Consider the following 14,081-nt stretch of genomic DNA (forward strand, 5'->3'; position numbering starts at 1 on the left):
GATGAGAGACAGCATAGCTCAGAGCAACATAACAGGTGGAGATAGATGCTTAGAAGGAACCCTCACTAGTTTCTCAATCTGTAAAGCATGTGGCTATAATGGCACGTGGGAAAGACCTTGGAAGACAGGGCCAAGAGATGCTGCCAATGGGATGGGTCAGATAAGAGTTCGCTTAGCCCACAGCTGCAAAATGGGTGGAGAAAGTGGCTTAGAAGGGACCCTCCCTAGTTTCTCAAGCTGTAAAGTATACAACTATAATGGTATCTGGGAAAGACCCTGGAAGAGAGGGCCAAGAGACGCTGCCGGGGGATGGTCAGATAAGAGCCAACATAGCTCACAACTGCATAATGGGTGGGGAAGGAAACCCAGAAGGGACCCTCCCTAGATTCTCAGGCTGTAAAGGAGACAGTGATAGAGTTGTACTTTCAGATTTCTAAGATTATATCAATATAGCCTTACAATAAAGTAGAATTAGCTCATTTAGTCGTGTTTCTTTTTGAATTGCCTGGTAAGGTTGATCCCTCCTCTCTTCCTTCTTACCTTGACCCAAAGAGGCGGCAATTCCGTTCATCAATTGGGCTAAAGTTTTGCTAGGAGAGCCAGGAAGAGCTGAGGAGGCCAACAGGTTAGTACCTAGAAGATCGAACTTCCCAGTTTGTTGCCGAAACTTTTCCAGTTCCTTGGACAGGAGGTTGAACTGCTCACTCTGCGTCCGACATTTTTCTTCGAGCTCGCAAACTTTGGCCTGGGCAAACAGAGAGGAGGAAAGAACTGCAAGACTTGTCAAAGGGCAAAGGTACATCGAGATAGCAAAGGAGCGCTACGTTTTCCCCCTCAGCCCTGAAAAATTGGCAATTTCCTATCCAAATCCTTCCCAGGAATGATCCATACAGACAAATGGAATAGGCAAACATGGCAATCTCTGATTGTGACCCAGTTTGAAATGTTCAGCGGCCCTCTGTTACTATCAGTGGGAACATGCAGATTTGAGACCTAGCAGAGTTGTGTCGGAAGTTTAGAATGTAGAATAATAAGAGTTGGAAGGGACCTTGGAGGTCTTCTGGTCCAATCCCTATTCTAGCAGAAGACCCTCTACCATTCTGGACAAATGGTTGTCCGGTCACTTCTTAAAAACCTTCAGTGATGGAGCACCCATAATTTATGTTAATTTATCCAGCTAATTATGGAAAATAGAATAACAGAGCTGGAATGGACCTTGAAGGTCTTCTAGTCCAACCCATGGCTGAAGGAGGAAACCCTATACCATTTCAGACAAATGGCTGTCCAGTCTCTTCGTGAAAATCTCAAGGGGGAGCACCCATGACTTCTGGAGGGAAGCCCTTCCACTAATTGTTCTCACTATCAGGAAATTTCTCCTTAATTCTAGGTTGAATCTCTTTTTGTTAAACTTTCAATGGTTACTACTTGTCCTTCCCTCAAGGGCTTTGGAGAAGAGCTCAACCCCCTCTTCTCTGTGACATCCCCTCAAGTACTGGAAGACTGCTCTCATATCATCCCCAATTCTTCTCTTCATTAGACTGGACATATCTAGTTCGCTCAATCATTCATTGTATGGTTGAGGCCTCTGGACCCCTTATTTTCTTTGTGTCTCTACCTAGGACTAAATTGTTTTCTAAAGTTGTTGGTTGAACCACATTTGTGCCAGGCCTGGAAACCATCTTTTTCATTGGATCTTCAGGCCTCCCACATTTAATACTGTGGGAAACTGGGAGGGGGGAATTGTGGGGAGCCAGGGTGATATATAGTATATAATAACATTCTTTTCTCAGAGAGTCAAGGACATCTTACCCTGAACCTGGACAGCTGGGACTGGGAGGCATCTCCAGTTGGACCATGTGATGGACTTGTGGGTCTTGGGAAGGGACTTGGACTTTCCTTTGGTTGGGGAAAACCTGGAAGCTTTCAGATTTGGGTTTTCCCAGATGTGCCAATATGACATCTCTAATAAAATGGAACTTTGAGGAACTTCAAGCCTTGGAGTCTTATTTTGTTGGGCAGTGTTACTTGGAACCCTGACAATTTGCCTTGAAAAAGACTGCAACTTCCATGCAACCTCCTCCTCAGCAATGTCCCTAATCTCCATGAAGATCCATGAATTGCAACTATTGTTCCACAGGATCTCAGATGGGACAAATATGAAGTGCCAGAAATATGAAATATGAACTTCCAGAGGCATGGCCTGGAAGCTGAAATGGGTCACTACCATCGTTACATGTGGACTGAATGTGCTAGAAATGGCTGAAAGCATCCTCCGTCAATGGTGGATGAATGGTAGTCCCTAAATCACTCTTGTATGATTGCTACCGGTCAACAGGTCATAACCTTCCATTACCTCTCTAGATTAAACCCTGGCAATTTCAGGAAGTCTCCTATCCATGTTCTAACCAGGTCTGGCACTCCTAAATATCTTTCAAGGTTCATCAAAGTCATCTAAGAGTAGCCAGCTGCTCTATGAAGCCCTGCAGCCAAACTCAAGATCCTTCCAGAATCTCTTCTGGCTAGGGTTAGGGTTAGGGTTAAGCCCATCTCCTGTACATTCAGACAAACGTCTACAGACAGTCACGACAAAAGTTCTACTTTACATTGAGAACAGTTTTGCAGGCATGCTCTTTGGATTAGTGGCCAGCCCACCAGCAGATGATCTCCAGATGTTATTAGTCACTGCGTCAACTCGCAAAGCAACGCTGGCCTGCTCTCGAGTTGCCATAGGCCAGTGGGGATGGGGAACCGGCGAAACTGCACAACAGCCAAAGACAGGTGCACATTCCACGCTTATTTCTCTCAAGGCTGTCTCCCAGGGTTACCCAAAGCAGCCAGAGGGGAGTGATCTCTACAACCCACAAATTTGCTCCATTGGTGAATGGTATTGATGACACACCCTGGGGGAAGGGGGGAAACAGGGTCATAATTGGAGCATAAATTATGTAGGGTCAGAGCTGGCTTCACTTGGGAACATGCTGACCGGAAGCTCCTAATAAATAACTGGATTTCTTTTGAAGCTTGGCTCGAGACTCATGATTTAATTAGGGCATCCGTCGGAACTCTGACACACAGAGCATTTTTGGCCTGGCGGTTTATGGGCTGAAGGATCTCCTGTTTGCTTGGACATCCCACCAAGCCATGCGCCAGTGTTCACATCAAGCAATTCAACATGCTTTTTTTGGCAGGTAACAATCATTTTTAGGGTTCCATGCAAAGGCAGGCCAAGGGCATCTGGCAAGGGGCCATCTGGTAGAGGTTGGGTAGAAGAAGACCCAGAGAAGTTTTTTTCCCCTCTCCCCTCCCTCTCCCCTCCATCTAAAAATACCTGCATACTGTCCAAAGTGATCTTGATGAGAAGCAAAGCAATACATAGAAGAAGGAAACAAAACAAAAAAATAAAGACACAGGATGGGAAAAAAAAGTTGTGCGTTAAAAGAAAGATTTACACAAAGCCAAAACACAGCCAAACAACAGACACATCCTCTAACAAAGCAATATACATATTGAGCCTGTCTATGGTGCAGATCTGAAATTGTTTCAGAGCTTCTGAAAACGTTTGCTTCTTTCTTTCTTTCTTTCTTTCTTTCTTTCTTTCTTTCTTTCTTTCTTTCTTTCTTTCTTTCTTTCTTTCTTTTCTTTTCTTTTCTTTTCTTTCTTTCTTTCTTTCTCAATTTTGGTGCTGCCCATTTGGTTGACAAGCTTGCGAGGCATCTTGGGAAAAAGAGTTTGGACAAAATCTGGGAAAGTCTCAAAGACATAATGTTCCCACCTCCTCACCCAAATAAAAACCCTCCTGTTATTTCAAACCAAGGCTGATGAAAGATACACAGAAAATGGTCATGCAAACTTGCGTTTCGACCCAATGGGTAGAAATGACAGCATTGCCTTCCATGCACTTCCTTTTGCTAAAAAATGAAGTTTCCCCATGTGGACTAAGTTCTTAAAGTTGTAGCTTGGCAGGCTATCTGACTATCTCAAGAAGCATGGAAGATGCTCTCACTGTCTTCTTCTAAAAAGGCCAGCCATATGGCTGAGGAGCTATCTGAGAAGATGGCAGTCATTCCACCAATTAGTAAACCAGCCTTCAAGCGAGGGGGGAAAAGTCCACTTTAGCAAGAACATCTGGGGAAGAGAGAGGTAGCGGTTCAAAGAAACCAAAATGGTGGCCTCAGCTGTGAGATCAAAGCCCCCCAACCACTTTTTACACGAGTGACTGGTTGAAAAAAAGTTGGCTCATCAATTGCATGTTATGTCCTAAAAGTGCTTTTTCCAAAAGACAGCTGGACTTTCTTGTGTGTGTGTGTGTGGTTTTTTTTTTTGAAAACGTTTTGCTTCTTGTCCAAAAATAGAATAGAATAGAACAGAATAACAGAGTTGGAAGGGACCTTGGAGGTCTTCTAGTTCAACCCCCTGCTTAGGCAGGAAACCCTACACTACTTCAGACAAATGGTTATCTAACATCTTCTTAGAAACTTCCAGTGTTGGAATAGCCACAACTTCCGGAGGCAAGTTGTTCTACTGATTAATTGTTCTAATTGTGAGGAAATTTCTCCTTAGTTCTAAGTTGCTTCTCTCCTTGATTAGTTTCCACCATTGCTTCTTGTCCTACCTTCAGGTGCTTTGGAGAATAGCTTGACTTCCTCTTCTTTGGGGCAGCCCTTGAGATATTGGGACACTGCTATCATGTCACCCCCTAAGAAGTTTCTTCAGCTCTGAAGTTCTAAAGAAGCATCTTGGATGAGAAGCAAAATGTTTTGCTATCACTACATGTGTATCTAATGTTTTTTATGATGAATGTCTTTCTACAATGACTATGATAATGATCTATCACTATTGTTGCATGTACATTGAGAGCTTAATGCACCGGAGACAAATTCCTTGTGTGTCTAATCACACTTGGCCAATAAAGAATTCTAATAATTCTAATTTTCAAAGAAAAACCAAGGAAGTCAAGTTGCTTTTTGGAAAAAGCTCCTTTGGGACAAACCATGAGATGGATGGTTGAGAGTCTCCATGGACAACTGCATGGCATCTCTCTTGACTTTGTAGTATGCCAAGCGGAAGAAGATACTACTGTTGGCCTTTTTACTAGAACCTTATATTAGGACCTCTTGCTCGGAGCTCCAAACAGGAAAGTTTTTTGTAAATTGTTACGTATGCAGGTATGCAGCTGGGAGTCTTCACTCCAGTCCACGATTTAAGTGGGAAAATACTTTAAACTGATTGTTCGATGGCTGACAGCTCTCTAAAAAGGAGCACTGCCAGCCAGCATGTTTGCCATGTTCTATATTATGAGCTGAATAAAGGTCGCAGTCAGTGGTTTCACTTACCTTTGCTACTGGTTTGCTTGTGTACGTGTGCTCGCTTTGCTCATGCACGCACCACTTCTGCGCATGTGCAGAGCATATTTGATGACATCCAGGTGGGTGGGCGGAGCCTCCCACTGCTGCTGCTACTGGTTCGCCCGAACCTGGGTGAACTGATAGCAACTCACCATTGGTTACAGTTTGATTCCTGTGGCTTTGCCTCCATTCTTGCCCTGAATCGAACACTGGTGACAAAGGTGGGATTGAATGGAAACTGAAGCTGCCAAAATGGATCACGACCATGGAACCGCTCAAGAACAAGTGTTAAAACTTCTGCCGCGATCACAATTATACGGATCGATTGGAGATGGCTGCACTCAGGCTGTTCACAACATTCAACCCCGCATCGGAAACGTGGGACTCCTACATCATCCATTTTGAATGTTTCCTAGAAGCCAATGACTTCATGAACATTGCTGACTGGAGTGAAGCGTTCCAACTGCGTACTTGCATACATAACATCAATGTTTTCCTGCCTTCTAACAGAACTGCCTCTAAGAATCTTCTGGTTTGCAGTTTGCAGGTTGGGAAAAGGCAGGTGCTGGAATTTCACAACCCCATCCAGTGCCACAAACACAAGCTTTGAAACCAGTTTTCAGCAAGTAACATAGATACGCCCGCTAGTATGCTTACCACACTTTTTAAAAAAGAGGGGAAAGAGAAGGGTGGGGGAGGGAAGAAAGCATGCATCAAAACCAATATATTTCAAGGGTGGGGAGAAAAAATCAATACGGTTGCTAATTTGCAATCTCGACGGGCCAATTAAACAACACATCTGGGGAAAAATTTAATAGGCTCCCAGGCCGTGTAAGATCGATAAGGAAATCACTAAGGAGAGAAACGATAGGTGAAATTGGAATTGCAAAAAAGGAAAAAGGTAAAGAAAAGTCATTTAACCTAATAAGAGACCCCCCACCTCCCACTTGGGATCAAACTAATTTCCTTTTGCAAGCACCAAAAATGACTTTTCTTTTCCCTTCTTTTTTCTTTTTAAAAAAAAATCAATGTCAATACATTTGAGGGACACGGTGACTCAGTGGATAAGATGCTGAGCTTGTGGATCGAAAGGTCGGCAGTTCAGCAGTTCGAATCCCTAGTGCTGCCGTGTAACGGGGTGAGCTCCCGTTACTTGTCTCAGCTTCTGCCAACCTAGCAGTTTGAAAGCACATAAAAATGCAAGTAGAAAAATAGGGACCACCTTTGGTGGGAAGGTAACAGCTTTCCATGCGCCTTTGGCATTTAGTCATGCCGGCCACATGACCACGGAGACGTCTTCGGACAGCACTGGCTCTTCGGCTTTGAAATGGAGATGAGCACTGCCCCTTAGAATCGGAAACGACTAGCACATATGTGCGAGGGGAACCTTTACCTTTACAATACATTTGGTGGTAGCAGTAAAACACACACGTTTTGTCAGTAAAGCTCTATCAGTTTTTTTTAAAAAAAAAACAAAACTACAACACGTGGTTGCAGCAGCTCACAGTCACCAATGTTGGTTCTAAGCATGTAGAAACAACCAGAAATAAAATCAGAAGCTAAAATTGTTCACTTCTGCTGATTTTCCTGTCTCGCTAGCAATAGAAAGATCCTAAAATTGTCCTATGGATCTCTAGACTGATTTCCTATCTTCTACATTGAGAAATTTATGCTCTCTGTTCTTTGCAAGATTCATTTGCAAGCGTCCCCTGCCTTCCACGTTTGAGGCTTGCTTATTCCCTGGGTACAGGTACTCCTCGACTTATAACAACTCATTGAGCAACTATTCAAAGTTGCAGTGGCTCTGGAAAATGTGACTTACGGCCAGAGGTGGAGTTCAGCTGGTTTGGACTGGTTCGGGCGAACCGGTAGCAGAAATTTTGAGTAGTTTGGAGAAGTGGCAATTCCCGACTCTGCCTGGCCCTGCCCTCCCACCCTCACCATTCCCTGTCCTATATTCGCTTGTTTTTTAGTTCAGCTGATTCACACGGCAGAGTAGATTGCTGTGCCTCAGTTGAGTTAAACAACAGCTCAGCTCACCAGAGCTGACACCGAGAGCAGCCTTTGAGTGCTGTGAACTCATAGAACCGGTAGGAAAAGATTTGGAATCCCACCACTGCTTATGGCATTTTTCACACTTATTGTCATGTCCCAGTCCCACTCCAACGAACGAGTAAAGGGAGTCCATAACAAACTTGGCAACAAAGCCTTTGCAGCTTGCCAAGTTCCTTCAAGGTTTATCAGGGCAGGCAGGAGTCCAAGTTGTGACTTCAGCGATAGGGTCCAGTATCAGCAAACTAGATAAGACTTTGCTTGACTCAAGGTTGGAATGCCAAAAGCAGGTCCTTTATATAGGCTGTGGGGTGTGGCTCCATGACTCAGCATTTATCCAGGCCTGCCCCACCCCTCCTTCTGCTGGCGTCGCCTCTCAGATCTCCGGAAGCGAGGGTCCTCCTACCCTGAATTGTCTTCAGCTGGATCTTCTGTCAGCTTCTGGGAAAGGGAGGGGTCAGAGGGAGTAGGGCCGAGTGATTCCAGCACCTGGCTGGTGTTGTGTCTTGTCCGCTCTCACTGCAGCCGGGGTCTGCTTATCTGCTCCCGAACATGGAGGAATGTATGCCTCCCGGCCCCAGACCTGGCTCCATGCCCAGACAAGCTGCAGAGGAGGGGGCACCTCCCGGTCCCAGCCCTGGCTCCATGCCCAAGCAGGCTGCAGAGGAGGGAGCATCCCCCAGCCCCAGCCCTGGCTCCATGCCCAGGCAAACGGAGCAGCTAGACCCCTCCCCCTCCTCCACAGCATGTGAGCCTGAGGAAAGTTTACTTCCAACAGCTGATTGGAGTGACCCTCGCATCAGAAGATTGGATAGGCGGAGGCAACAGAAGGAAGGGAGGGGCAGGCCTTAATGAGTGCTGAGTTATGGAGCCATACCCCATGGCCTATATAAAGGATCTGCTTTCTGGCAGTCTCTGAGTCAGGCAAAGTCGAACTTATCTTGCTGAAGTCACTTACTGGTCTCCTGCCTGCTCTGAGGACTTTGCTAGGACTTTGGGCAGAGCTGCAGAGGCAAGCCTGATTCGGATTTCCCTGACCTGGCCGTCAGCGGAGGCGTGGGACACGACAGCTGGCTTCCTGCTCTGAAGGCTGAGCCAAAGGAACACACGCTGTATGAGTGAGGTTTATCGGGCTTCTCTTTTCACTCCTTGAATCCTCTCCAGGCATGGGGCCAGGGCCGGGGGCTGGAGTCATGACAGGCCATTCATCTTCATTATCAGACTCCAGTCTGATAAAAGGCCCAGTTGGAGATGGGAGGGGCCCGGCTGAGGAGAGGAGGGAGGACCAGTCACAACACTTAGGACCTTTGCAGCATCCCCATGAACATAAGATCAAAATTCAGACACTTGGCAACAGGCTCATATTTACGATGGTCACAGTGTCCTGGGGTCACGTGACCCCTCTGGACACTGCGACTGTCATAAATATGAGTCAGCGGCCAAAGCATCTGAATTTTGATCACATGATCACAGCGACACTGCAAGGGATAGCTCAGGCTGTTAAGAAGCCTGTTATTAGAACACAGCAGCCTGCAATTACTGCAGGTTCAAGCCCGGCCCAAGGTTGACTCAGCCTTCCATCCTTTATAAGGTAGGTAAAATGAGGACCCAGATTGTTGGGGGGGGGGCAATAAGTTGACTTTGTAAAAAATATACAAATAGAATGAGACTATTGCCTTATACACTGTAAGCCGCTCTGAGTCTTCGGAGAAGGGCGGGGTATAAATGTAAACAAAAAAAAAAAAGAGTCACAAGTGTGAAAAACGGTCAGAAGTCACTTTTTCCCATGCTGTTGTAACTTTAGGACTATCTGTATGAAGGACAATTCCTTCAGACAGGCTTCATATCAATTCCAACAGGTATGCAAAAATGCACAGCCAGATGATAAGTTCCGTATCACTTCCCAACTAGAGCAGGGGTCTCCAAAATTGGTGTTGTGATCTGTCGGCTCCCGGCCCCTTCAGCAGCCGAATCAGAGGAGGAGGAAGCGTGGGAGTCGGGGTCAGCATCAAGGCATCCTGGGATCTTTGAAGGGGAAGAGGGAATGGAGCTGGCAGAGAGAGAGAGAGAGAGAGAGAGAGAGAGAGAGAGAGAGAGAGGCAGAGCTTGGGCCATCCGTCAGCCCTCATATGGAGAGTCAACAGCCTCCAGGTCTTGAGGTGGTTGATGAAAAAGAGGAGGAAGAGCTGGGTCCAGTGCCTGATGTGCGGATACGCAGAAGGCAGAGGAGAGGAGGAACAACAGAAGCAGAGGTGGGGCAGGCCTAGGAAGTGCTGAGTCATGGAGCCACACCCCACAGGATATAAAGGCAGCCAGAGATGCTGTGTCTCTTCGTAGCAGGCAAATTAACTGCTGAACTAAGAGCTGAAGTACTGTTTGACTTATCGGCGTCGAGGGAGATAACGGAGCCACTTGGCATACGCTCGCTCTTTTGCTGCCAGGGCTGATAGTGCCGGCTAATTAAGCCAACACTTGGATGGAGGCAAGGGAGGACAGAACAAGCTTCTTCAGCTCTGACTGGATGGTGGGGAATGGAAGGATTTTGATTCCTTGCAGACAGCTGGTCATTTGCATCCTTTTAGGGGGTCATTGAGGCCACTTGGAGGTTTATCTGTATCCTCACGGTCACCTGAGTGGTGCAAATGGATGTGGAGCCTTCTTGGAACTGCTGAAAGGACTGTGTTGTAGGTTGGAGATAGATGATATCGTATCCCTCCCCCTCTGTTGAGAGAGGGTTGTTTAATTTTGACATAGATGGCTTCTTTGACCCCTCTTTCAAACCAGCGGTTCTCTCTGTCCAAAATGTGGATTTTGCTGTCTTCAAAAATGTGGGCTTGGTCTTTTAAATGCAGATGGACTGCTGAATCTAGTCCGGATGGATTTGTTCTCCTATGTTGTGCCATGTGTTTATGAAGTGGTTGTTTTATTTCCCCAACATGGCTCTACACATGGCTCACTGCATTGTACTCAAACCCATGCAAGTGACCAGCTGTCTGCAAGGAGCATAAATCCTTCCATTCCCCACCATCAGGTCAGAGCTAAAGAAGCTTCTTCAGCTCTGACTGGATGGTGGGGAATGGAAGGATTTTGATTCCTTGCAGACAGCTGGTCATTTGCATCCTTTTAGGGGGTCATTGAGGCCACTTGGAGGTTTATCTGTATCCTCACGGTCACCTGAGTGGTGCAAATGGATGTGGAGCCTTCTTGGAACTGCTGAAAGGACTGTGTTGTAGGTTGGAGATAGATGATATCGTATCCTCCCCTCTTATCTACATCCTCTCCTCTTTCCTCCCTACTCCTTTCTTCTCCCTCTTCCCTCTTCCTTCCTTTTCCTCCTCTCTTCTACTTCCTTCTTTCCCATCATTCTAAAGTAGTAGCCAGGCAGGTCCGATCTTACATTAATTATACATCTTCAATCATCTTTGTACATTAACTATCAATCCATTTTCTGCCCCTCCCTCCCTTCCCTTCCTCCCCCACCCCCAGGACTTCCGAGAACCGAATACAGGGTATAAAACTAACAAGATGTGGCGGACAACTATTAATCTCCTGCCGGACAGACTTGTTAGCCTGCTGTGAGAGAGAAATTTTGCCAGCGCTCCTAATAAAGGAAAAAATCAGAAGAAAATTCTACATGATGTTTCTCGTTTGGATATTTTTTTGGGGGAATCAAAGAGAAAAGAAATAAGTCCAGCGTCTTTCCCCATAAAAGAAGTTCCCCAAACACCTTCAAACAGATGGTAGTCTTTGACTTACGAACAAGTTTGGAACTCTAATTTTCAAAGAAAAACAAGAAAGTCCAGTTGCCCCTTGAAAAAAGGACCTTTGGGGCAGTCATCTCCTGGATGACTGAGAATCTCCATGATGCCACTGTTTGTGGTATCCTCCAGGCTGAGTTTTGAACGCTTTTCCTAATGCTCAGATGAAGGGAGCGATTTTCAGGAATTTGGCAGTCATCATCTGTCATAAATATCAAAGAATCTTGGACCAGATTTGTTTTGACAAAGAGGTATTTTTAGGAGAATTAACAGATGAAACAAGTCCCTTAAACATTCACCTGAGCTCGGAAGTGGGTTGATTTAAATCAGGGATCTCCAACCTTGGAAACTTTTAAGACTTGTGGACTCCAACCTCCAGAAATTCCACAAGTCTTAAAGTTGCCAAGGTTGGAGATCCCTGATTTAAAGGAAAAAATCAGAAGAAAATTCTACATGATGTTTCTCGTTTGGATATTTTTTTGGGGGAATCAAAGAGAAAAGAAATAAGTCCAGCGTCTTTCCCCATAAAAGAAGTTCCCCAAACACCTTCAAACAGATGGTAGTCTTTGACTTACGAACAAGTTTGGAACTCTAATTTTCAAAGAAAAACAAGAAAGTCCAGTTGCCTCTTGAAAAAAGGACCTTTGGGGCAGCCATGTCCTGGATGACTGAGGATCTCCATGATGCCATTGTTTGTGGTATCCTCCAGGCTGAGTTTTGAACGCTTTTCCTAATGCTCAGATGAAGGGAGCAATTTTCAGGAATTTGGCAGTCATCATCTGTCATAAATATCAAAGAATCTTGGACCAGATTTGTTTTGGCAAAGAGGTATTTTTAGGAGAATTAACGGATGAAACAAGTCCCTTAAACATTCACCTGAGCTCGGAAGTGGGTTGATTTAAATCAGGGATCTCCAACCTTGGAAACTTTTAAGACTTGTGGACTTCAACCTCCAGAAATTCCACAAGTCTTAAAGTTGCCAAGGTTGAGATCCCTGATTTAAAGGAAAAAATCAGAAGAAAATTCTACATGATGTTTCTCGTTTGGATATTTTTTTGGGGGAATCAAAGAGAAAAGAAATAAGTCCAGCGTCTTTCCCCATAAAAGAAGTTCCCCAAACACCTTCAAACAGATGGTAGTCTTTGACTTACGAACAAGTTTGGAACTCTAATTTTCAAAGAAAAACAAGAAAGTCCAGTTGCCTCTTGAAAAAAGGACCTTTGGGGCAGCCATGTCCTGGATGACTGAGGATCTCCATGATGCCATTGTTTGTGGTATCCTCCAGGCTGGGTTTTGAACGCTTTTCCTAATGCTCAGATGAAGGAGCGATTTTCAGGAATTTGGCAGTCATCATCTGTCATAAATATCAAAGAATCTTGGACCAGATTTGTTTTGACAAAGAGGTATTTTTAGGAGAATTAACAGATGAAACAAGTCCCTTAAACATTCACCTGAGCTCGGAAGTGGGTTGATTTAAATCAGGGATCTCGAACCTTGGGAACTTTTAAGACTAGTGGACTCCAACCTCCAGAAATTCCACAAGTCTTAAAGTTGCCAAGGTTGGAGATCCCTGATTTAAAGGAAAAAATCAGAAGAAAATTCTACATGATCTTTCTCGTTTGGTTAGTTTATTTGGGGGGGGAGGGAATCAAAGAGAAAAGAAATAAGTCCAGCGTCTTTCCCCATAAAAGAAGTTCCCCCCAAACACCTTCAAACAGATGGTAGTCTTTGACTTACGAACAAGTTTGGAACTCTAATTTTCAAAGAAAAACAAGAAAGTCCAGTTGCCTCTTGAAAAAGGACCTTTGGGGCAGTCATCTCCTGGATGACTGAGAATCTCCATGATGCCATTGTTTGTGGTATCCTCCAGGCTGAGTTTTGAACGCTTTTCCTAATGCTCAGATGAAGGAGCGATTTTCAGGAATTTGGCAGTCATCATCTGTCATAAATATCAAAGAATCTTGGACCAGATTTGTTTTGACAAAGAGGTATTTTTAGGAGAATTAACAGATGAAACAAGTCCCTTAAACATTCACCTGAGCTCGGAAGTGGGTTGATTTAAATCAGGGATCTCCAACCTTGAAACTTTTAAGACTTGTGGACTTCAACCTCCAGAAATTCCACAAGTCTTAAAGTTGCCAAGGTTGAGATCCCTGATTTAAAGGAAAAAATCAGAAGAAAATTCTACATGATGTTTCTTGCCATGTTTGTTAGGTGAATGCCAGCAATTGTTAAGTGAGTCACCAGGTTGTTCAATGAATCTGGCTTCCCGTTGACTTTGCTCATCAGAAGGTTGCATTCGGTGGGGTCCCCGCAGCAAGAAGCATTCACAGCCCTCAAGAAAGCCTTCGTCACGGAACCCGTCCTGAGGCATCCCGACCCGCTCCGGCCTTTTGTGGTGGAAACGGACGCGTCCAATGTGGCTCTGGGAGCGGTGCTGCTACAGGCTCCGGCGAATGGTGGCACACTTTTTCCCGCGCTTACTACTCCCGGAAACTCAACCCTTCCGAGCGCAACTACACTATCTGGGAAAAGAGTTGCTGGCTATCAAGGCTGCATTCGAGGCTTGGCGACACCATCTGGAGGGCCCGACATCAGGTGGAGGTCGAGCGGACCATCGGAATCTCGAGCACCTCACCACAGCTCGGAAGTTAAACCAGCGGCAGATCCGGTGGTCGTTGTTTTGCCGGTTCAACTTCGCGTGACCTACATTCCCAGCGGTCACAACCGGAGGCGGATGCCCTGTCCCATAAGCCAGAGTACCTCTGCGCCAAGGACCCCCTTCCTCCACGGACAGTGCTGCGGCAGAAGCCTTGGCGCAGCACGGAGCCAGTGGACTTGCGGGCCCAGGTGCGAGGCGCAGCGCCAGGACGCCTGGTCGCAGCAAAGGAGAGCGGAGGTGGGCCCCACGTCTCCTTGGACCTTG

The 14,081-nt window shown here is 45.6% G+C and overlaps 1 protein-coding gene across 1 annotated transcript in view; it reads right to left on the reverse strand.

Annotated features, from left to right (window-relative positions):
• Window positions 1–14,081, reverse strand: part of RIMBP2 (RIMS binding protein 2) — an 87,361-nt gene that overhangs the window by 59,972 nt on the left and 13,308 nt on the right. The window contains exons 4-5 of the mRNA XM_058158629.1: window positions 3,329–3,349; window positions 541–745 (exon numbers count right to left, since the gene is read on the reverse strand). Of these exons, the coding sequence (XP_058014612.1) occupies window positions 541–745; window positions 3,329–3,349 (226 nt within the window). The remainder of the gene's footprint in view (window positions 1–540; window positions 746–3,328; window positions 3,350–14,081) is intronic.

This window comes from Ahaetulla prasina, chromosome 15, assembly GCF_028640845.1.
Source record: "Ahaetulla prasina isolate Xishuangbanna chromosome 15, ASM2864084v1, whole genome shotgun sequence".
In the NCBI taxonomy this organism is placed as follows: Eukaryota; Metazoa; Chordata; class Lepidosauria; order Squamata; family Colubridae; genus Ahaetulla; species Ahaetulla prasina.